General features: G+C 41.7%; 2 protein-coding genes across 7 annotated transcripts in view; both read left to right on the top strand.

The window, feature by feature from the left end:
• Positions 1-21,291, top strand: part of schip1 (schwannomin interacting protein 1) — a 125,235-nt gene extending 103,944 nt beyond the window's left edge. For 2 of the 6 annotated variants that reach the window (XM_034548327.1, XM_034548331.1), the window contains 6 exons: positions 12,572-12,690; positions 14,149-14,266; positions 14,880-15,077; positions 18,447-18,570; positions 19,159-19,252; positions 20,353-21,291. In XM_034548327.1, coding sequence (XP_034404218.1) covers positions 12,572-12,690; positions 14,149-14,266; positions 14,880-15,077; positions 18,447-18,570; positions 19,159-19,252; positions 20,353-20,404 — 705 coding nt within the window. In that variant the 3' untranslated portion in view covers positions 20,405-21,291. Of the gene's footprint in view, positions 1-1,149; positions 1,562-7,395; positions 7,480-12,571; positions 12,691-14,148; positions 14,267-14,879; positions 15,078-18,446; positions 18,571-19,158; positions 19,253-20,352 lie in introns of those variants that run through there. The other 4 variants (XM_034548330.1, XM_034548329.1, XM_034548333.1 and 1 more) reach the window with 3 other exon arrangements.
• Positions 21,292-22,930: 1,639 nt separating this feature from the next.
• Positions 22,931-24,711, top strand: il12a (interleukin 12a). Its single transcript, XM_034548965.1, has 7 exons — positions 22,931-22,949; positions 23,142-23,290; positions 23,413-23,502; positions 23,824-23,865; positions 24,086-24,229; positions 24,359-24,400; positions 24,529-24,711. Exons 1-7 carry the CDS (start codon positions 22,931-22,933, stop codon positions 24,667-24,669), a joined length of 627 nt encoding a protein of 208 aa, XP_034404856.1. The 3' UTR covers positions 24,670-24,711.
• Positions 24,712-24,815: the final 104 nt, after the last annotated feature.

The raw sequence follows: 24,815 nt of genomic DNA, 5'->3' as shown, positions 1-24,815 counted from the left end.
TTACACTTAAGATTGGTCCTATCTGGAAAAGCAGCTTCACCCACCAAAGATCAATATCAGATAGAGAGATCTGGCCAGAAAGGAGGGATGAGAGAACAGGAGGTGTATATAGCTTTCCAACTTGCCAAATAAAACATGAAAGCTGAAACAGATGTACAATTGAATTGCATCACACTCCCAAATTATTGTGCAAAGCTGTTCCCCTGCTGTACAGTTCTGGTTTGAACAAAACAAGCTAAAATGATGGAAAGGATTAGTCTAAAATGATTAGTTGATTAACCAGTCAAAAAATAGACATTTAAGACAGTTTTGATGAGTGATTAATACATATGATTAATAGTCTACGTATAGCAAAAATGTTCAAAAGAATTTGGAATTCCTACGTAGTGTTTTTTATTTTATTGTAAATTGAATATCATTTTGTTTCAGGCTGGTTTCTGACATTTTAAGTCAATTCAAATTATTTAACTAAATGATTAATCAGTTAATTGCTAAATAATCTACAGACAATGCAAACATCTCACAAAGCATGACACATGTTTACATTGCAGTGAGATCAAAAAGAAAGACAAGCAGAAAACAAAGAGGTGGGTTTATAACAGTAATGCGAAGAGGTCAGGATAGAGGAATGGATGGAGAGATTGAGAAGGGAGAGATTATTTGAGTACGTTGGCCTGGATTGTAAACCGGCCATCTGCTGTTTGAGTTTATAATCCAACAAAGAGACAGACGGAGAATGAGGGGAAAATGTACAAACCATGCAAAGACCACAATGTGTACTTTGACACCTAAGAGGCTAAGATGACACAAACACATCAGTGAGGGAAACGTTCAATGAAACTGTTAAAAATGGCTAAAATCACTCGAACTTTGATCACCTTCCCTGTTCAGGTTGAGTCTTAGGTATTGCAGCATCCTATTTATGCAGCCCAGGTAGGGATGAACATAAAAGTTAAGGAAGAAAGTCCCTCCTCTGCCCTCTCTTCCTCTCTCTCTCTCTCTCTTTTCTGGCATTCCTCCATATGAAACAGCAGAATGGCATTCCGACCCTGACCCACGCCAACCTTACCCTCCCTCTGTTTTCCACTGTCCCCTCTCCCCACTGCCCGACTCTGCATACACTAAGCCCAACAGCTCCTCCCCCTTTTCAGTCCGAACCAGACAGGGAAAGGCGCCCGCGAGTGCACTCTGCTTTTCCCTGCTCCCCTCCCTCTCTCTTTTTCTCTCCCGTTCTCACACCCCTCCTCCAGTCTCTCGTTCCCTTCACTCTTTTAGCTTTGGGGAAGCAGCGATCAGACCCGGTCCCTCTCTCATGAAGACAGAAGAGCAAACGATCAGAAGACACAGACAGAAAGCAGAGACTAAACTAAACTGAAAGACAGGCAAGCAGGAGAATTAATCTCTTTAGTTTGGATCGAGGACTTGGTAGGATCCTCTCCTTTTGGAATACCACTACAGGGCTGGGAATCTTATCCAAGTCCCACTCCTGTTCCCCCAGCTCAGCCAACTCCACTTTAGAATGCTGTGAAGGATGGTCCACCAGGAAAACTGTTCTTACCAGGTAGTTATCAGACCTACATGAAACTTCGATGTATTGCCATATTGACAGAAACAAGCTGACGTTGATTTTGTTGTTATTAGCACCGCTGATTGCCTGAATATCATGTTTTATCTCCTCAGTTCAGTTTATCGTAAATCCTTGAATGTCACGTTGAAACTACGACATTGTTGCACATGTGTTGGATATGTGTGTCATTGTAGAGAAGTATTTCTGTGTTGTGAATCTGATGGCTGGCGGGTTGCTAAGGGAGCTCTTGGCTCAAGGGAATAATGTCCTACCTCCCCTCCACCTCTTCTTTATCTAGCCTCATCAATCCATGTCTAGGAGGCATGAAGTATGCAAGTGTATGGCGTCGTGACTGAACTCTGTGTGTGCAATTGTGAGAGAGGATTTAAATGTAAATGAGTTAATGTGTGCGTGCATGTTTATGATTCTGTGTGATTCTTGTGGGTCATGTGACAGCAGTGTCCCACTTTATCTTAAGAGGAATGAAGGAGTCGTGATTAAAGAAAAGCAAGTGCATCACAGCTGTACATCTGCTATTCTATAACCAGCTCTGCTGCTTGGGAAAAAAGTCTGCAATGCAGTGGAGATGGAGAGTGGGAACAAGCAGAGAGGTACATGAAAGGCAAAAGACATGAGCTGAATATGCCGGGGGAGGCATTGAAGGAGAAAGATGGAGCTTCTTTGATGGGGAAAAGCAAGTGTCAAAGCAGGAAGCGATGCACGGAAAGCTGTAGAGGAAGTGATGAGAAGGCAAGCTGAGGGTGGGTCATTGAGATGATGGGCCTTATAGGTGCTGGTTTTAGGCACATGAAAGGGTTTGAATAGAGTTAGGATTAAAAGATGTTGGTGTATTGTTTGAAAAAATGTGATTGATCTAGTATGAAAAAATGTGATTGATCTAGTATGTATGTACTGCAGTTTCCCCTGTAGTCTTTGAGGTGTGTGCCAACAAGTGGTGCTCACCTCTTTGGCATCTTGTCAGCTCTGTGTGTATCCTCTTAATGCTTAATGTTAGGTTTTGGGAATTTATAAACTACCCTTTGCTCTCAGGTTTAGGATTTAGAAATCTCAAAAAGACTCAAATCATCTCACAAAATATTTGTATTAATCTTGGTCCAAGTTCTTCAGGCTATTTGTGTTTGCACGTCAGCAGAGTAGATTTGTTCTTGTATGGGTGAGGGATCAGTTGTGTAACAGGATAAGGAATTCCTGCCAGGTTTGGTGTTAGATAAAAGCTAGATGCAGTGACAGAATAATGACAAGATGCAGGAAAGAGCAGCAGATAACCAGAGAAAAGTGACGCCGAAGGGCTGGTGGAGACAGCTGACGAAAGGCAGGGATGAAACGGTAAAAGAAGGGAACGGTGGGTAGAAAGAGAGAAATGAGGCAACTGAGATCAAACATGATAGGGAGGATGGAAATATAATTGACATTACTTTGACATAAGGAATGAAAATGTATGGGATAGAAAGAGGAGGCCGAGATGGCTTCAATCTAAGGGATGCACTAGAAAAGAGAGATGGAGCGGGGAAAAAAGAAAGAATGAGAAGGCTAAGCGGAACAGAGAGCTTAGGCTCTGATAACAGCGGCTCTCCAGAGGCCCCTCAATTAGACTGGTAACCTGGCAACCGGCAGGCAGACAGCGCCCCTCACACACATGAAACACACACACACAAAGTACGATGGAGGAAAGAACAGAGGAATCGTAGAGGAGATGAAAGTGAGGGGTTTAATGAAGGGATAAAATGGACAAGGAGTAAACAGATTAGGTGGAACATGAGGGCAGTAGGCAGGGTGTTGTCCCTGTATTTCTGTTTGTCTCCTGGGACTCTCCATGTCTTTGGGCGATCTCTGTTTTAGTTATCAGCATCATGGTTTTCTTTTGCTTTGATTAAGATGCGGTCCTCCTCTTTTTGTCTCTGGCTGAAGGCAAAGAGGAGAGAAAAGACAAGAGGAGAGCAGTGAAAAGTCTGTCTCTCCCTTTTTGCCCTCCATATCTGTGGCGAGCTATCTCTTAATGTCAGAAACCATTAGCTAATTAAGTCACAGGCTTACCCTGAGAGAACCAACAAAGGGACCGTTTGACCCGTAGTTTACCAAACACTTCTATCGATTTAAACCAAGGCCCAAAAGAGCAAAACATTTCCCATCATTAGATCACAACAATAACAAAACACCTGCTGTGGCCATCCCCTACATCCTGATGCTGCTCTGCTTTTTATTCAGTAACAGGTGACTTAAAAGCATGTAACTATAACCTGAGGTCTCAATACCCCATCCCGTCCTCAGACTTTCATGTAAATCTCTAAATCTCGTGGTGCCGTATTGCGGTCGGCAGCAGAACCAGCAGGTCGAAGGCTGATGGTGAGATTTACCGGCTTGAGCACAGTATGTCATCTCGGCTCGTAGGAATACTGTCAGCTCGCCAAGGCCTCAGGAACTCTGATAAATGTTGAATCCTGCCTCACGGTATTTGTGTGTCTGTGCCTATCTATGTGTTTGTGTGTCTATTTATGCTGTGCATATTGTCTTCGAGCTCATGCAGTTTGTCATGCTTGGTTGGAGAGGAGCGAAGGAGAGCTCTGGTGTTGCTGTAACAGTATATGAGGTGTGGCCTTGTGCATTATAAATGAGAACTATCACTACAGTAGATACCACTGATGGATCATACAGGAATTATTAATAAGGCCAGATAATAAACCCTCATTATATAATGTGATGGTATTTTTTTCAGTTCGTACAGAGCCACGCTAGTTGCTTCCATGTCTCTAGTCATTATGCTAAGCGATCTAAACAGGTCTCATCTCCGGCTCTGAGGTTAATGCTCAGACATAAGATTGATATAAATCCTCTCATCTCATTTGTGTATGAAACAAATATGCACATTTACAAAGTTTTTGGACATACACTAATTAATCAGGATAGACTTATCAAAACAGAGCCAACACAATAAAGTCAATATTATGAACTAATATATAAAAAAGACACACTAATTCCACCTAATGTTTGAGAGTAAATGTGAGACGTTGATACAGACTTTAGGTCATATTGTTGTATTGATTGTACACCCAGATGAGAAAAAGACACTAGAGTAGTTTAGAAGAGGGGATTCATTGACATGTTTATGGTGTTTGACTGTGTGGTTTTGACTTATTGTCACTACACACTGATGTATGGGTGCACTATATCACACCTTTGTTGTGTAATAAGCCAGTTTTTTTATTATTGAAAACAAGACTATGATTTGTCCTAATATTCTATTCATTTTTCCAAAACTTCAGCCCCCTCAAACACCGGCCTCTGTGTGAGTTAGCCAACTTCCCGATGGGCAGCCCAATGCTCCTTTCACAGCCCAATTTGTTTGGAACACAGAGCATCGCCATGGAGAAATTCTCACCACGTTGCTATGGTAGCAGCCCCAGTTCTTTTCCTCCTTTTTCCAAAATAAGTTCGGATCAGAGTCTGTAGCACATTCCTTGTGCAATTGTCAGTGCATGTGATCTGGTGTTATAATATCACATTATCATAGACATACCCGGTAAGGATAGAGAAAGAGCAACAAAGGTGAGTTTAGATGCACACGTATCAAAAACATGCGCACACACACACAGTGCCACTGGCCTTGGGTCCCAGGCTTAGGAGGTGCCAGGAACCCTCTCTCCCACAGTCACCCTCTGTTCACTTGGAACAATACGCCATTCTGTGTCTCTCTCTTTCTAGCTGTGTCTCTCTTTCTTTCTCTCTCTCTCTCTCTCTCTCTCGCTCATTTGCTCTCTCAGCTGACCCAACAGTCAAGCATCAGAGGAATTAACCTGTGTGTGTGTGTGCATGTTTGTCTCAAACATGCAGGCAACACTATCCCCAGCCTTTGCCCTTGAACTGTGGTTGAATGTGGTTTACCATGCACAGGTCCCTCTCCACCTCCTCTACCATTTGAACCAGCACTGACTTCACCTTCATGAAGTCAGCCTCAGTAATGAGAATCAGCGGGGCAGACTCTGCCCCACCCTTCATCTGCACACAGGCCACCCTGCTCACAGATAGCACTGGTTTTATTGGCCTGTCTATGTGTATGTATGTATGTATATGTGTATGTGTGTCTCTGTAATTCCCTGGACTCTACCCATAATCCTTATAGATCAACACTGTGTATGTGTGTGTGTGTGTGTGTGTGTGTGTGTGTCGGCTCATTTCTTTTGCACACCCTGTTTCCTTGGCTGGCTATTTTATTGTATTCCTTATCTGATAGCCATGTATCACTGTTAGATCTCAGACTGTGCTGTATGGTTCATCCTATGACTCGTTCTGCAGGTGGAGGATGGATGTGTCAAAGAAAGAAAGACAAAATTATATTTCCGATTACTTTTTTCGACATTTTTATTCCATCCCATCAAAAAGCTGTATGTGTGTGGGTGGATGTAGTCATTGACTAAATGTAGAGGATTAACTATAACTCCATATATATAACTAATAATTTTATTTTCTCAACACTGGTGCTAATATAATACCCACACAGTCACCACAATGTGTTTAACTCCTAGGAATATACAGTATGTATATATGTGTGTGTGTGTGTATATATATATATAATAAATGCCTAAATATAATACAAATGTTTAATCAATCACATACATTAATGTGCATACCATTTAAACATTAAATGCGATCCCCTGTTTATGAATTTATGAGTTTATTTCCACATGAACATGTAATAGTTTTCCCATGTGTGTGTGTAACCAGCTGATGGTGTGTGTGAAGTCATGTTTCCCTACAGTGGGATTCTGCAGCCATATGTGGACACAATTTTCTGTCTGGGTGGCTATGACAAATATATGAGTCACGGGTCGATAACGTCTCTCTAAGATGAGATCATTACACACGGTGGAGAGCTCAGATTGAAAATGTAAGTCCCTGATACAAAGCACAAGAACTCTCTGTGTATCTGAGTGAGTGACTTTGTGTGTGAATGTGTTTGTGGGCCAGGCTAATGGTCCATTGTGCTCTGTCAGGGTTAGTTTAGCTGGCCGGGGCTGCTGGCATTGGAGTCCAGACAGGGCACTATTTTTACCTTAGCAGGGAGGGAGCACACTACCTCCTCTGTTACATAAACACACACTTTCACATTGCTTTTCACCTCAAATATGTAGGCATATCTACATTTTAATTTGTTCTAAAAGCAATCTAAAAGGAGTCCTGGGTGTAAACATATAGACAGAGAGAGATAGTGTGCAGGAGAGACTCCAGACACACCAGGATTCATCCAAACACACACACAGGCATGCTTAACAAGTACATTGCCGTAAACATACACACACCCACACACACACACACACCGTGGCCATTCCACGGCTGAGGTGTCTCTTTTCAAACTGGTTGTGAGCAGCTGCTGTCCTCACGTCAAGGCGTGAAAACGGAAAGAAATACACCAGTGTGAGTTTCTCCCTCTCCTTTGCTCGCCCTCGCTCTGAGAGGCCGCCCTGACCAGAGGGTGGAAGGTAGGGAGGGTCTAAAGGGGCCTTACCTCTGACCATTGTGCTTTACAGTCCATTGAGAGAGGCAGAGGAGGGAGTGGAGTAGACACAAAGTGCAGGGAAGTGAAAGAGAAATAGCGACACAACATGTAAGAGAAAGATGAGGAGAAGCCACCAGTAGAGGAGTAGATTTCTTTTATTTTTTTGTGTGTGTCAGACCATGGCAGCGGTAGTTGGCTGGGAATAAGATGTGTACTGACTGGACTCAACCTCAGGAGTCACTCTGGACTAACCTAGTGACGGGGGAGTAGAGGAAAAGATAGGAAGACACGGAGGGAGGGAAGGATGAGGGAGGCGCTGGATAATATGGATGAATGTAGTGGAGTGGATGATGTCATCGGGAAAACGTCCAACCTCTACCTCAATGATGACTACAAAGAGGTAAAAGACCATGTTGAGTCTTATTCAATGCTTATAAGTCAAATCATTTAAACTAATGCATGCTGAGGGCTGCTGGAAAAATCAGTGCGGTCAACAGAGGTGGAATATTTTAGGTCAGTACATGTGTCAACATCTATCTTTACATTCCCAGTGTCTGAAAAGCATGTGAACACACACACATATACAGCTACTTGTGTTCAACATTTTGGGAAATACACCCATTCCCTTTCTCCTAGAGAGTTATGAGAAGATTGATACCACTCTTATGTCTGTCCCTTCAATATGAAGCCACAGCCAGCAGCAATAACAAAATGTGTCTACCAGCACCTCTGGCAGATTGTGTCCCTTTTAGGCAGAGCCAAACTAGCTGTGTACCCCTGTTCCCCGTCTTAATGCTCAGCTAAGGCAAACTGAAGATATACGAGTGGTGTCGATCTTGTCATCTAATTCTCAGCAAGGGAATAAGCGTATTTCTCTATATTCGTTAGAGGGGCTTAGTGTGTTGTGTGTAGCTATGCGAGGCTGACGTAATGCTTGAGGTTTGGGTATATAACTGCTTAGATATTTGGGGCGAATATGGTGTGAGTTACCAGGCTTTTATCCTTAAATCTGCTTCAGTTTTTGGGAGAAAAAACAGATTCCTACACTGAATCTTTTCCCACAAATCCATAGTGGCAGAGAGAAAGCTCAAATGTGACTTGGAGATCCATTGTCCTGTTTTAACCCTCTTCATGCTCTCATCTCTCCTTCCTCCCTTTGTCATTCTACCTTTTTATTTTTCTATCCCACCATAACCCCCCCCCCCCCCCCCCCCCCAGACATACACACACACACATGTATAGCCTGATACCACTTGCTGAACTCTTCTCTTTGACTCTGAGTGACAGGAGCAGCCTTGCACTGACCTGAGGCTGAACTATATGAGGGGTCATAGGTCAGGTCCCTTATCTTGGATAGAATGTAGGTCTGGCATAGCACAAGATGTCGACTTTGAGTTGAACATTCACCCTCTGTTTCCAGTCTTTCTGCTAAGTTAGGCTCACCTGCTGCTACATGTAGCTACACATTTAACATATATGATAGTGGTATAAATGCCCCTGTCTTACTCAAAGAAACAAAACAAGTATGTGTATTTCCCAACTATATGTTTAAATAGAATTCAGACAATGTTTTCAGAAATATGTACAATAGACGCTATTATTCTTATAGTATATTGAACTGTGAAGCTATTCAGCACAGTTAGAACACAATCACAGCTCAGCAGTAGCTCTGTGTCGGGTCTGGTAAACATATCAGAGTGAAGCCTTTCATTTTTCCAAACACACATGTCATGAAATAGCCCGTACTCAAGACCTGGTGTGTGTGTGTGTGTGTGTGTGTGTGTGTGTGTGTGTGTGTGTGTGTGTGTGTGTGTGTGTGTGTGTGTGTGTGTGTGTGTGTGTGTGTGTGTGTGTGTGTGTGTGTGTGTGTGTGTGTGTGTGTGTGTGTGTGTGTGTGTGTGTGTGTGTGTGTGTGTGTGTTGAGCCAACAATTTAGGGGAAGACGCTCTTTGTTAGCATAGATAATTAAATTCATCTCTAATAAAGATTTGAGGGGAAGATTTGAGGGTTCAAAACAAGCAGTGTGTCCTATATTGCCAGGTCTTAATTGCCCTCTATATGAATGGTTGTATAGCAGAGGAGAGAAAATGTCTTTGTCAATGAGGGTTTTTCAGAGGAAATTGCTTGCTGATATTAAGGAAAAACACAAATTAGCCCAATTGTGTTTTCCCCAATCTAATTTGGGTGCTGTTGGCTCTGGAGCTCAAGGCCAGGAAATGAGGGAGGTGGTTAGAGCTGTCACTCACTCATTATGTCTCTCTCTCTGTTCCCCTTCCCGAATACATTCTAAAATGTTAACAATGCAATGGATACAGTAATTGTCCATGTCATCATCATGATGTGGAAACTCAATTTGGCACACAAAGGATTACAATAACGTTGTATTCATACCCATTGTGTGAGTGAGCCAATCAACGGAGCAGAAAGGTTGTTTGCTTCTGGCCCGTGACATGCAAGGGTTGCCTTTCATTCACCCCAAACTAAAATTAAAATAAAACCTTCAAGAGTAGCAGTCAAGAAAACATGAAAACAATGTTTTATTGTTTCCTGCACTAAAAAGGCTCTGACAACTCATCAACTTTACATTATGAGATAAATGAAAGTACACCAAGTTGATAAGGCAGAAGTTGAGCTTTTGGTTTGGATGCTACAATAATTGTTTAGAATAGTAAGGAGAAGCATGAGCCCATAATTAATACTCATTCCTCACCCCCACCACTCAGTGGCAAATTCCACACCTTTATTAATGTTTTTTAGGGGTTCCATGATGACTGTTTTACCACACACAGCCCCCCCACAGCCCCCCCCCCCCCCCACACACACACACACACACTCGGGCAACACAACACACCTGACTGTCTTACATTATGTAAAGGGTTAGAACCAGAGTGAATAGTAAGATTCATATTTAGCTCTATGATGAAACATTGTTTTTATGACTACATATGCAAAGGTTTGTCCTTGTATTGTTTATATAATGTTTACATAAATCACAAACATTATCCAAATCTACTTACACGTTAGTTTGTTATTGAGGGCTGGTGGGTTTACCAGCGGCAGTGTATGAAATGTTCATTTTTAATCATTGCAGCAGCATATTCTCTGTATTCATATCTCATATAAACAACCCTTAAATCTGATCCCTGAATGTAAGTACTTCCAGGGAGGAAATTAACTTATTTTATTAATTTGACCTCTTTATGTCTTTACGTCAACACAACCCGCTGTGTTGAAACTGAAACTTTTCTCGGCCCTCACCTCATGAGGGCAGCAAATGGTGAACAATGCTCAGTGGACCTGCTGCTTCTGATCTCCGTCTTCGCTTGGAGCAGCTGTCCTGTTGCGTAACATGATTGACAGTCTGTCCGCTGTGTGCTACATGTACATAAATGTGTGCTTGCACTGTACCACGCAGGCTGCTGTTGCGCCTTTGAAGCAATGAATTTAAACTCTCAAGTGTGTTCATCTTGACTCTCCAGGCTATCTTTCAAACACACACACACACACACACACACAAAGGAGCAGTGCCAGGTCCACTGCTTGCCAGTCTGTGCCCTGGCAGTGCCAAGTGCGTGTTGCGGGCTCTTGTGTGGAGTGGGATTATGTTAATTTGTCCTTGGTGGGGCCACTCTCACCAAGGCCTGCACACAATTGTCAGGAGAGACTGACAGAGAGAGGAAAGGAAAGGAAAGGAATGGAGGGAGCAAAGGAGTTGGGAAAACGAATGGAAAATGAAGCTGTTGTAAGCAATGTAGAGAGGGAAGAAGAAAACAAACAGCAGAGAGATAGAAGAACAGTCAAGGCCTGAGGCTAGCGGACAGAAATGGAGATGGAAGGAGATGAGTGGAATTGGGGATAACGAGGAAGAGAGAGAAAGACAATGGTCTGCAGAGTCTGAATTAGGTGGGTAAAGAATGTGAATGTGAGGAACAGAGATAGATGAGAAAGTACACCTTGTGTGAGGGAGTAAGTGGAGCGGGGGATAACGTGAAAGAGACAGATCCATTGAGGAAGGATTGCTCTCCAACTTATCACTGCGATCCTACTCTCTTTTTTCCTTTGGTCTTTATTTTAAAGTAGAAGTAGAAGTACAGACCAGAAATGTGTGTGTGTGTGTGTGTGTGTGTGTGTGTGTGTGTGTGTGTGTGTGTGTGTGGGGGAAGGAGGTCCCTGTTAAAGTTTCATGGTATACATTTGAACCATAACAAGTTACAAAAAAATTAGAACAAAAACATTGTGATCCATAAAATTATGTTTTTTTGGGCTTGGTGCTGAATAATACATAATTGCTGAATAATCATAGAAGCCTGGCACCAGGTAGTTTATTAATCAAGGTAACCCAGATTTTATGGATATAGCATTACGTTGTCAATGCACTATATGTTTAACCTCCACACAACCAACTTTATTCATGCGTTTTTCTAAAGTTGTCTGATGACTTGAACACTGAGTTGTCCCCATCTCTAGCATGCAGCCCATATGAATGAATCACTACACATTGCTTTCTTATAAAGATTCACCAACTCACCAGTGATTGAGACCTCCAATCATTTTCACAGCTCACACCAAGTAAAACAGTATTTTTAAAAGCGCTCCATTCTTCCTGTTCGTTAGGCGGAGCACTGCAGTGTTTAGACTGGCGTCGTTCAAGTCCTTCCTAAGGCGTGACAAAAACCTGTGCTCTAATCCTTGTTTGCAGCAGTAGCATGTGCAAATAGTGCTAGAGAGGATTTAACTCTTCCCCTTTTGATTCCAAACAGTCAGTTGTTTGCACCTCAGTAAGATGTTTTACCAGCACAGACGAGACATCCTGTGGAGACTGGTGTGTGAGAGAGTGTGTGAAGTGCTGCCAAAGCTGAAGCTGCACTGGGTTAAGAATTCAGGATTGGGAGGAAGCCAAGCGAGAGTGACTCTGGAAATGTGTAATGTTAAGATTCTTGCAGAATTAAGAATGTGTGAAACGGCTATTACTCCTATTCCTCTGGAGTTTACCATACCTAAACCTGATCCTATGGCAGTCCTTTATGAGAAGACCTACTTTGTGTGTCTGTCTGTGTGGCGGCTCACTAGTTGGTCTCTGAGACAACAGCACCATCTGCTGGTGACTTCTGGTAATGTCAACTTGTAATGATCCCAACTTCACACATTTTCTTCAGTACTCCAGCTGACTCCACACTTTGTGTCAGACCTTGTTAGGATGACACTGAAACTCTTACTGCAAATTAGGAGGAGGCTGCTGCTATTAATATACTGCTACTCGTGATTTGGACTGTCAGAAAGTGCTCTCTGTGAATACAGCTAGTTGTGTGGGGGTGGGGGCCGGGGTGATGCAGCGTGACAGAAAACTAAATATAAGTACCTGGGCTTGAGGTGCCATGACAACAAGCCTACCAGCTTGACCCTGACCTCTGACCTCATTGTGAAACTACAACACAGGTCGTCAAAAAGGGTCATAAAACAGGTAAACTTACCTTGTGGTTCTCCTGTTACAGGCCCAAAAGAATGAGAGGGAGTCTATCAGGCAGAAGTTGGCCCTTGGCAGTTTCTTTGACGATGGGCCAGGCATCTACACCAGCTGCAGTAAGAGCGGCAAACCCAGCCTGTCCTCACGGTAAGACCTCTGGCATATTCCTTCATTCTTCATCAATAAACGTGTGACAGGTGTTTTTCTAGATTTATTGTTGTGGTTTGTGGTTTAACGTTAAAAATACAGAAGTTTTTTTTTTACAGAAGCTAAACATTTTTTAAAAAGGAAAATCTAAAAGATCTAGATTTACAGTCATGGGTACCAGTAAAGATACAACAAACAGGGAGGAAGAGAATGACAGTAAGCCGAGAGGATTTGTGCAGCGTGCATGAGCGCCACACAGTCGGCCTTTGTGCTTTCACTTCCCAATAGACACACACACTCCTACACTCTACCTTACTGCAACTGTATGTTGTGTAAACTCTCTAGTGTGCTTCTTTTATTCCTGTGATTTGAATCATGTGGATTTCTCAATATTGTTGCAGCGGGTTGATGTCTGATTATGATTCTTAATGCCTTGTCATTGATTATAGTGTCACACTTTTATTTATACTGGATTTTTGAGGCTGATACCACTATCAAACTTTGAGAATTTATGAATCAGATAACAATATATTGGCCAATATTTTTATTAGGATCTCTTAAATTTATTAAGCCATAAAATTTATTATAATAACAGCATTACTCCAATGTGGTTTGTGTATAATTACACACCTTCAATTATAAACATTTTGTGAACAAGATATGGACTGAATGAGACCATTTAAAATTAGGTAAAAGATGAACTTGTCAGTTCTCAAACAAACAATGTAATGGTGACAGTCTTACCTCAAATGTTCTCTACTGCAATTTATTTTTACTTATCAGCTGACATATTTGTAATGCTAATATGAAAGCAATAAGCTAATATTGCCAGATATATAAGTCTACACTGTAGAGGCATCAAATTATATTAGCTGCTAGTCATCATAAAGGTTAGTAAATGCGTTCACAATCAGTTCAATGTAAGTTACAGGAAGGTGTTGGATGCTGCCTCTCCCCAAAATAAACAATCGACCACTCAGGTCCTATTTTAATTTGAACGGATTGGATCTATGCTGTGTAATCAATCAGCTCTGTTTGTAATTACTGCATTGAAAAGGCAGATTATTGATCGACAGTGGGCTGGATCTACACCTAGTGATATTCTGCTGCTCCGTGGCACACAAACAGCCCCACCGGTGCAGGCAGATTGGATCAGACCTACCGGAGGCTTCCCGGATCGATCCACATTGAAGACAAGAGGGGAGATGATTAAAAACACGAGCCGTCCTTAATTCTGAAGGCAGCTCACATCTGTTAGGATCTTATTTCCATTTCTCGTAATTTTCTTTCCACTTTTCCACTTGTAGTACAAACAGTTCGGTGTGCATACTCATCATGTTTGGGCCCCGGTCCGAGTCAATTACTGCAGAAAGAGACAACATTTACCTGCCTTGACTTCTATCTGCATTTTTGCTCATGATGTCCGCCGTTTGAATCTATGGCTGTCTCTCCCTGCAGGCTGCAGAGTGGGATGAACCTCCAGATCTGTTTTGTCAATGACAGCGGCAGCGACAAGGACAGCGATGCCGATGACAGCAAGACGGAGACCAGTCTGGACACGCCTCTGTCCCCCATGGTACGCACCGATGTTCACGAGTGCGCTTTGATAGCAGGCAGAATTATAATTGTATTTCTCCAGAATCGAGAATGAAAGAAAATTACTTAAATCTTTAAATTACTATTAGAACACTTTTAGACAGATCAAGAATGAAAGGGGGGTGAGATACGGGTGAGATGTTCACGATGAATCAGAGAAATAGCGGTCAGGCTTCTCTATGAACGTCTTTGCTCACGTTTTCTGGCCTGTTAACCAATTCATGGGCAGCAAATGAGAGATGAATTGGAATACGCTCGCCATGGCCATGGATGACTGGCCACATTAACCTCCCGTCAGCCTGAGACACATTTAACAGAAAGAGAGGACGAACGAGAAAATTATCTTCTCTTTACATGTTCATCTGCGCTCTCCTCACATCCTATTTGATGTAAAATGACGTTCCCATCAGTGCGTAAAATATACCGACCAAAATGCCAAGAATACATAAACATTTATTCTCTGATCTGGTCTTTCTTATCTCTCCTTTTCTCCCTCATTTCTTATTCTATCCGTTGTCTCTTCCATATTTTATTCCACCTTGCCATACTTATCTTTTCTCGCTCTTCCTCCTTCCATCACGTCCTCCCTGCAGTCCAAGCAGAGTTCGTCCTACTCGGACAGGGACACCACAGAGGACGACTCTGAGTCACTGGAGGACATGGACTTCCTAAGTCGACAGAAGAAGCTGCAAGCGGAGGCGAAGCTGGCCCTGGCTATGGCCAAGCCGATGGCCAAGATGCAAGTGGAGGTGGAGAAACAGAATCGCAAGAAGTCCCCAGTGGCCGACCTGGTCAGTACTAGAATTACACAGCAACGCTTCCTTTGATCGGGAAGTTTTACAATTGTTACAAAAAAGGAAACACCTGTCTAAAGGTTTATATGACTCCTATATTCTTATACATTACAGAATGGATGTAAATGCAATACAACATACAATCGAATTGCTCTAAAAACAACAGATCCGCTGATTTATTGGAGTTATAAGAGTAGAGTTACTCAAAAAAACTAGTTGGTAGAGAGGAGCCTAACATTCGCCTTGCTGGGTGGGTTGTGTTTCAGTCACATATGAGTAGTATATGGCTGCTGAACAGGTCACTTACAGTATATTTTGTGATGATGTCACCGGAAGCCTCCCCTCTGTTCCCTCTCTTCCTCTGCCTCCATGGGGAGGAAGGAAGGTGATGACGGCCCTGTTCATTATTATTTAATCCGTTAATATCTGCCTTGCTGCCTCTTCCGGAGCGTACATATCAACACACACACACACACACACACACACACGCTGTCAGACATACACACACTATATTTCCACCAGGACTTGCAGGCAGAACCGCTTTACTTATTCAGAGAAGAGGGCGGCAGCTCGGCCGGATCCATCTATAATTCATATGCCGGAAAGCGTTGACTTGGGTATTTAGGGATGTCGCAGTGCTCAGCAGTCAGAGGACATCACTGTCACATCCAGACCGAACACACAGTGAATATTAAGATGTATTAAGGCTACAGCCGCCTGCCATGTCCGCAACACCATCTATTAAACTGTAATAGATCAGTGATTGCTGACAAGTAGGTGCTTTGCAATAACCTGGTGTGTGTGGGAGGAGCTGTGCAGTAGCTCAACTTGTGTAAAAAAATAAATAAATGTAATTAGGAATTGATTGAAAAAATATACCAACTGATAGTTGGTAATAGGATTTTACCGTCCACCAACCTGAGTCAGTTGGCAAGGGAGCAGTTGAAATAGGTAGCTAGATGTAATGGATAAATGGTTTGAATAGTCGAGTAATGGGTTAAAAGTTCAAATAGATAACTAAAAGTAGATTATTAACAGTTGACATAATTATCAATGAAAAATGGCTATAGTTGACATAATTATCTGGAAGCAATGGATACATTGTTGATATAATTAGCTGTAAGTGATGGATAAATGGTTGAAAGTGCCAGCTTCCCCCCTTTATGGTAACCATGAAAATTAAATTGTATGACAAAATTGTTATAACAATACACTTCTTGTTGTGTTTTTTAACAACCACATTAAAATGAATGCATTTGGAACATGGCGGGGGTGTCGATCAGGGGCACTTGAGCTCATCTATCTCATAAAAAGAATTGGGGTCCACGAACAACCCCTCTGCTCTTATAATGCTGCCAGCAGGTTTAATTCAGTTCCAACTAAACTGGATCGTCCTGCCCGCTTGTCATGGGCAGACAATGGGAATTCAGCCAGCACAGTAAGCCTGCATCCAACTGGCGGTCTGTGTGCTGGGAGTGTTTTCCTGAATCTGTACACATAGAAAGGCTGAGCGAAAGCAAGAACGTCATCGAGAGAAAGGAGGGGGAGAGATTTAGAGTTTACTGTTGAACCTCAATTCTCTTACTCAACTTCATTCAGAGAGTAGTGCACTGTAGTTCCTCAATCTGATATTGAGTCATAGCTGGAGGTTAGTTTGCTGGTATTGAGCACAACATAATAACACATCATTTGCAATATGACATATGATTACAGAAACTCACTAATCAGTCAGCAGACACCAATCCACATCCTTTCCCACGCGCTTCGTCTTTGGCGTCACATTTCTCTCCGTGTCACTCGTCCACCTCTAGTCACAGAAACTGAAACCGACACGTTGTAGCCTCAAGTGCAGTTGCATCAGTGCCAGTGTGAAAGTGAAAGAATGTAGAGAAACGAGCATGAAGAGCCAGCCCGATGCCCTCACATGCAAACACTCAGAGTGCGGCACAAGCAAAGAGGGCGCGCACACCTTTCCTCACCTGCTGTGTGTCGAGACTGGAGATGACGTGGGAGGGAGAGAGGAAGTGGGTGTTGGAGGGAAAGAGAAAGAATGTAGAAAGGTTGGATGAGAGTGTTGACAGCGGGAGAATCTGGGAAACAAAAAGCTAATTATCTGCCTATTGTGTCTGAGAAAGCATCCGTGATGCGTAGTCATTTTATAGCATATTGTGGCTACAATCTCAAGTTGATTGAGAACATGAAGCGACTGCTGGTGGCAAATTAGACTCATTACCACATTCACAAAGCCAGAGGAAGCATTTGTTCAATTAGGATTCAGGCTTAAGCACATTTAAGGTAAAACTGACAAATAAAAGCACTGTTTGGAGCTGTATTAGCTCAGGTACTCGTCAGGCAATAATTGGCACAAATACAAGTCTTAAACAGCCTCATTGCTGCATTTTACAAAAGCCTTTCATTTTCACTCGTAGAGAAACAATTTGGAATTCCTTACCCTTTAATTGTCACTGCACCGTCGCTTGTGATTACATCACAGATGTGACACGACTGTTGGTGAGTTCCAGTGGAAAAAAATAATAATCCTATTCAGGATGTGTTGAACCCTGTGAAAGCATTCGGTGGGCTTTCGGGAAGTTGCTGTCCTCTGCTGGTTAGTTCACACAGTCGCTGAGTTCATCTGCTGTCTACTTGAATAAAGGCCCGTCAACTCGTTTGTGACCAAGCGGTCGTTTCTACTCGGAGTGAGAGTGATTCATCAGGAGAAACTGGAACGTGGTCGTTTTTTCCACAGAAAAAGCATCAAAGCAAAAAGCTTTTGACTAATCACTAAATTCAATGTTCAGCAGATTGAAGATGAACATTGTGTCAGCCAATCAAAAGAGCTGATTCTTTCAGTTGCTAGTTTGATTCCTTTTCACTGCTCTTACACTGATGATAATTCATGTCTTTGTGGCTTCTGACCAGATTTCAGCAAATGTAAGGCTATAATTTAGCAATTGTATTAATTTCCGAATAACCTGCTGATTTTTTTTATTTTTCAATTTTTTGCTTAATAAATGATTTTAAAGACTTGAAGATTTTCGAAAGTATTGTTTTTTGTCAACAGGTTGCTTAGTCAACACAGCTGACTTATTTTATTGTGTGACTACACATTTATTTATGTATTCTTATTCATTTAATGGTGTCTATGCTTTTCAGATGATAATAGGGCAATTAATGTACAGTATACAATATACACTATCTGTTGTTTTCACAAATTACATTTCTTAATAAATATCTTGAAAGGGAATTGCATAAGTATCTGACAAATGTGTCATACAGCAAGACATTTTGTAGAAGCTGAACCTTGTTTCGGCCTCCAGATAAAGAAAGCACAATGTATAACATGTTATGTGTATTTTTCGGCAGCTTCCACACATGCCTCACATCAGTGAGTGTCTAATGAAAAGAAGCCTGAAGCCCACCGACTTGAGAGATATGACTCTGGGGCAGCTCCAAGTCATCGTCAATGACCTGCACTCCCAGATCGAGAGTGAGTTGACCACATACACACATACAGTGCAGGAAACACATGGGGAAACACATGCAAATGCATACTGATCCATGTTAGTCAGTTCACAGCTTCCCCTGAGCATTTACTGTCACTGCACTGCACAGATCCTTGATCCCGCTGCTCAGGGATGAATAATCTCTCATCTATCTCAAAAACTCCCCATGAGTCCATAATCTTGAGCTACTTTTAACTTGCAAAACAGACTTTCCCCTCATAGCTCTTGTCGGTGCTTATTATTTTATATTAAAGCTGAAGGAACAATACCTAAAACATGTGATATGAGAACAACCACTGACTGTCAATGCTTCAAATGCTTTCGATGACTTTGTGAGGTCATTTTATGAACCCATAATAAGAGATTTCAGAGAGTTGCATACTTATATATACTTTGTATATCTTGTATATTGAATGTCCATCTATTGACAAGGGGCACAGAGTATGTGTAACGGTCAACTGTGGTCACTATGATGTTTTACGTATGTCCATATTGTAAATATGATTGTGGACAAATTCCTTTTTTGTCATAATGATAAGTTTTATGATTCCTCATATTATCTCCAACTCCAGGTCTGAATGAGGAGCTTGTACAGTTGCTGCTGATTCGTGATGAACTACACATGGAGCAAGACGCCATGCTGGTTGACATAGAGGACCTCACCAGGTGATGACTCTCTGAATGACAAACTTATTTCCTGGGTTACCATGGTCCTGTTTACTCACATGGTGTATTAGAGAGAAACAAATACATTAATTTAGAGAATAACATTGCCAAGAAATAGTCTATACTTTCATTATTGCCAAGAAGCCTCATGAAAAAATAAGAAACTTACGATGTCTTTCCTATTCAGTCTGTGGCTCTCGGTCTAAACCCATTTGTTCCTACTGGAGATGTAAATATTAAAATATAAGTACCAGATGTGTAGTTTCATTAACAAAAGAATGCAATGGGATTTCTGTAAACAGCTGGACACTGTAGTGTTTAAGAGTACTCCACTGATGTAGCATTGCACTCTAATAAAGTTGCCAGACTTTATTTTCATTTTCAAACTTGCATTCTTCAAACTCTAGTTGCTGCTGACTCAACATTACTCAAAGCTTTTATCAGAGAAACAGAACATAATATATATATATATATATATAACAGTGTGGCTCTCTCATGCATTTTGTTTTATAGATTAGTGTTGAATAGTTTGTGTACAACAGTAGAGGTTAGAGGCTACATTATAAGCTTTAGCTACACGGACAATGCTTGTGAGTCGGATCCATTCATTATAAACAAGAAGGCACTCTCTTAATGAGGATATAGGCTTCAAATGTTTTGTATAGGCTGCTCTGTTGTACTTTCAGCCTATGTTACATGTTATGGTTACCCATCTTAAATAAACTTATTTTATTTTTCTGTCTTATCTCACCTGTCATGTCATTTTCTGGGTCAAGAGATTGTTTTAACCGTATAGGTGTGGCACCACCTGTTTTGTTTGTTTGTTAAATGCCCCGCAGCAGTCAAAACATGTTGGCTCTGTCAATGCTTTAACCTCACTCATAAGGCGTTTGTTTTTTATATTTTGGAGTGCCTTTCTGTTCATCCGGAGTGTTTTCCCATTATTTTCGAGAGAACTCGATGTTTCGGTTGAGGACACAGAGCAACCAGTTATCGCTCTCTCCTCGGATTATTTCATTGTTGGTTTTGTTGGTCAGGATGTGTTAACTGTAAAAAAAAAAAAAACATCACCCCACTTATGTTCCTGTTCTCTTCTGCAGGCATGCTGAGAGCCAGCAGAAACATTTGGCTGAGAGGACCCTATCCAAATAAGATGCCCGTACCCTCTCCACCCTGCTCCCCCCTGCTTCCCCCCTACCAAGCTAAGCTCCTGCTCCAAACCAGACTTTTCCCCTCTGGCTATTCCACCTCCGCCCGTGTCGATCCAAATCCTGCCCGCTTGTCCCAAGTATTTTGCTCCTCGCTGCTTCCCCGTCTCGCCATGTCTACTTCCTGTCCACCCCACTGACTCCAGTGGTAGCAGCAGCACAGAAAAAGGCCACCCTCTTTCGTTTGCTTCTGTGGTTTTCTCCCAGCGCTAAGGACGGATGAGCACTTACTGCTTCCTGGGAGAGGAGGAAATTGATTGTGTGTTGTCATGGCATCTGTCCCCAGCTTCCTGTGCAGTGATCGGCCTTGCTTTGCTATTGTTTCTTTTTAACTGTCTACATTCGCCACTAAATTATAACTGTCAAATGCAAAAATTGTGGGGGAAAAAATTAAGTAATAGTGCAAAATTTAGTAGAAAGTCAGTCATGAGAAGAAGAAAAAACAATATTGTATGAAAAAAATCAAATAAAAAGATGGAAACTAACTTCTTCAGACCATTTTAAGTTGGACAGTAATTTTCAAGTATTTCCAAGTCAACCTGTTTTTATTCTGCACAAATGGTAGTTTTCAACTGAGAAACGTGTATTTGAAGGTGCTAAAAGAGTGTAAAGGAAACATGCCTGCCTTGTAGTGGAGTCGTAGCTTTTGGTAATACATTCACTCTAATTGCTCTTCAACATTTTGTGAATGTTGATTTTCTGACACAAGTCATTTTAAATGAATAAGTGTGTTAAAATCGTTTTCATCCTACTGTAATCAAAAAAACTTTATTTGAGGGAAGAAATGTTTATGTACAGATATGTAAAATAAAGAATAAACTTTGTTTCATATATGTTGGTTTGGTGTGCAGTAAGTTTAATTCATACGGCTGCAAGTTGCTGCAAATGAGCTTCCTCTTTCTAATGAACATAGGAAGTGTAATCAGTGGTCGCAACTGGAACAGGATTACAAAGCGCCACCACATTACACGTAGCATGACTCATCTCCCTCTGTTTCGGTGTTGCCTCATCGTGACATTGTTTGTCTCTCACTCTTTCATCTCGGTTGATTTTTTTTACTGCTCTTAAAGGGACTCCTTGTGAATTTGGATAACCCCTTTAAAAGTCATTATTAGGACTTTTTCTTTCACATGAAAAATGACAACTTGTTGACTTGTAATATACGATGCATGGTCAGTTGTGGGCCAAGGTTTAAATGTACAGAAATGATGGCTGGAAGGTATTAGTAATGAATACAATGTTATTTTTCATGTCAAGTATGATAAATGTATTCCTGGGAAAGCCCCCCCTCTCTCCGGGTGGGTCTTCAGTCTGATCATATACCGTATTTAAAGAGTAATTGTCAGTTTTGGTGGTCCTATGGTGAAGCAAGTGAAAGGCCAGGAAACTCCGATCAACCACTCACTGACAACGTGCCGTTTCTTCTTTTGTGTGTGAAGGTCCTGTGAATTGGGACTAACGAGAGTATGAAGTCATGCTTTATGCATTGATACTATTTCAATGTATTCTCATTTGAGCCTCATGCAATTATCAGATATTGAATAAACTATAATTCAGAATAAAAGTTCATGCTTGACGTCAGAAACAGAAGTTAGCAAAACGATCACATCATTATATGTGTATTCGAGCTTGCAATCATATCACATGATCTTCATCTGCAAATGAATGAATAGGAAATTAAACATTTTTTAGCCTCTGAGAGCAGTCATAAACCCACCGCCCACCAGAGAATAAACCTACAATAACATCTAACCAGGTGTGCCTCCATTAATTGCCACCATTCCCTCTTTCCTGAACGTTACTTGTATGGTTTTTATTTTGCATCTGTGCTGTAGCACGCTTCTGGAGTACTGAAGGTGGCGTATGGAGCTCAAGGGCGATGGCAATGGATGGTCCCACATGATGCTGCTGCTGACAGAACCAGATGATGATCACCATGGCGATAAATATTATCGGTATCTCAGAGCTGCTTCTTGCAATTCTGCACTCATCGTGTATTTTAGCAGACAACTCAATCTATTTATTTCCTTTGGACAGTTGCAAAGAATATGTCAGTAGATGTATTCGCCAACCCCGATCTAATTCATATTCAAATCATATACATTCAACCCGGTATAGTGTCTTGTATCTCAATTTAAACTGTTGCATGACCGTTTGAGTTTGAGTATAATTTTCCCCGCAGTTGGTTTCTTTACAAATATGAGACAAACAATGCCAAATATGAGACAACTAATGCCACTTCCCCTTTCTATACAACACAATGTGTGCCAGAAGATCGACAACGAGGAAATTACAGATGACGTTTTAGTTTTCTTTTTGCTGGCGCTCCTTCAGGACGGTGAAGGGAATCCCCAACACACACCCCAACCTCCTCCTTCAAAATGCATATAAATACAATCAGATATAAGAAGGCAGCAACAGTGCTACTTATCAACCGGTCACGACTAGCGACATCGATCTGATCCGAAAGATGACCGTTTTTAATTTCTGTAAGTTCAGCATGAAACACCTGAAGACTGCAACACGCAGCATGATGTAGTGGTGCATGTGTGCGTGTTTGTTTGTGTGCGTGTGTGTGCGTGTGTGTGTGTGTGTGTGTGTGTGTGTGTGTGTGTGTGTGTGCTCATGAAACTCTTGTGTACGTGAGACGCGCACGTGTTGATGCTTGTTACTCTCTGCAGTGGGCTTCGCCAGCTGTGTGCTGCTGCTGACCTCCAGCTGGCGCGCGTGCACGGGGCTCCCGGTGCCCGCGCGCAGCGCAGAGGAGTGCGCTGACTGCAGGTTGCTCTTCAAGAACCTCCTGCTGAAGGTCACAGAGCTTCTCGACAGCGTGAGTACAATTCACAGCGCTATGTTTGTTTTGTTACGCCGTATTTCATTTGTATTGTTTTAATCTGTCTTTCTTGTTTACTCTGACACATGAATAAAGAATGCCCTGATGTTGTATTTCAGGATGTGCTGTGTTTCGGCATCGCCTCTGATAGGATGACGGTGAGGAGTCACGCGGAGACGGTGCTGGCCTGCGCACCCACCCGGACTCAGGTGACACACTGCTGCTTTCTCCGTGACACAAATTCAGAAATTTCCCAAAAATACTTTGAATTTTCTTGACTTGTTGTGTCATGAACATATAGATCCCAATTATTATTTTGTGCATGTTTTTACATTTTCCAAGAGGATAAAATAGTTTTTTATGGAAACATAATTTCTGCTCATAGTTTCACCTCAGTTGACACTCATTTGTATTTAGTCCATGTTGTGTAATAGGCTTATATAATCAAGTATGTGCTCCAAAGATGTCTATGGGCACCCGACTTGACCTGTTAAACAAATTAATATTTAAAATGTTGTTGATCCCCACAGAACTCAAGCTGCACAATGCAAAGGAATTCATCTTTCAGTGAGGTATGCTATTTCTTAGAATTATTAGACATATTCTTTGTTATACCAACCTATTAATGATAAGTCCAGTATCTATTTTGTCTTCATCTGCTATTCTACCCATCAAAATGAGAATAGTTTATTATTATTATAAACTATTATATACTATATTATTATTCTCCTTTTCTCATTGTAATTATAAAGCAGACAGATGGTGGATGATTTTTCGTGTTTGTCCTGACAGAGTGAATGTCTGAGGAACATCAGGAAGGACTTGGCCTACTATGCTGCTGCTGTTCAGTCTTACCTCAACTCCCCACTCAGAAGTCACGAGGAAGAAGTTTCACTTCTGAGTCCAACTCTGGAAATAATACAGAGCCTGAAGAAGGTATGTTTATCATGCAGTGTGGGAGGGGTAAACACAGAGTCATGATTTGAAGACAGAGATAGTTAGAGAGAATCTTCTGGGAAATAACATTTGAAAGTTGCCTGATGAAATCTTCCTTGGTTTATACAGAGATGCTCCCTGATGCTGAATGAAGAGAAGGACTCTTCAGAGGTATTTTCTTGTTCCTTGTTTTTGTTTGCTTCCTATTTATTCCTCATTGTTCAGTCTTCAAAAAGTAAACTCTATCTTTTTCTTTATTTTTGTGAGTATTCAGGTTGTTTACCTCTTGTGTTTTCTAGGCAGATGCTGCCCAGATGTGGGGAGATGACAGCTTCAGTAACCGGCAGAAGATGTGTAAGATGATGAGGGGCTTCCACGTCCGGACCATCACCATCAACCGAGCTATGGGTTACATCTCCTCAGGGGACCACAGGAAGTAAACATCCTAGAAGCACATCACCATCATCACCATTCCAACCACAAATCTTCCTTTACAACTACTGACAAAGTGCTGTTCACTGCACGTGCTGCAGAACACAATGTATTTATTTGAGATGTATTTATTACATTTATTTATTCATTTATT

This window comes from Cyclopterus lumpus, chromosome 13 (genome assembly GCF_009769545.1).
Source record: "Cyclopterus lumpus isolate fCycLum1 chromosome 13, fCycLum1.pri, whole genome shotgun sequence".
NCBI lineage: Eukaryota > Metazoa > Chordata > Actinopteri > Perciformes > Cyclopteridae > Cyclopterus > Cyclopterus lumpus.
The sequence above is the reverse complement of the archived record's forward strand: the minus strand, read 5'-3'. Positions and strand labels throughout refer to the sequence as shown.

Bases quoted from the DNA above. Each gene is read 5' to 3' on its own strand.
- il12a (XM_034548965.1), top strand. The intron at 23,503-23,823 runs GTGACACACTGC...TGATCCCCACAG, and splicing joins GCGCACCCACCCGGACTCAG to AACTCAAGCTGCACAATGCA. The intron at 23,866-24,085 runs GTATGCTATTTC...TTGTCCTGACAG, and splicing joins GGAATTCATCTTTCAGTGAG to AGTGAATGTCTGAGGAACAT.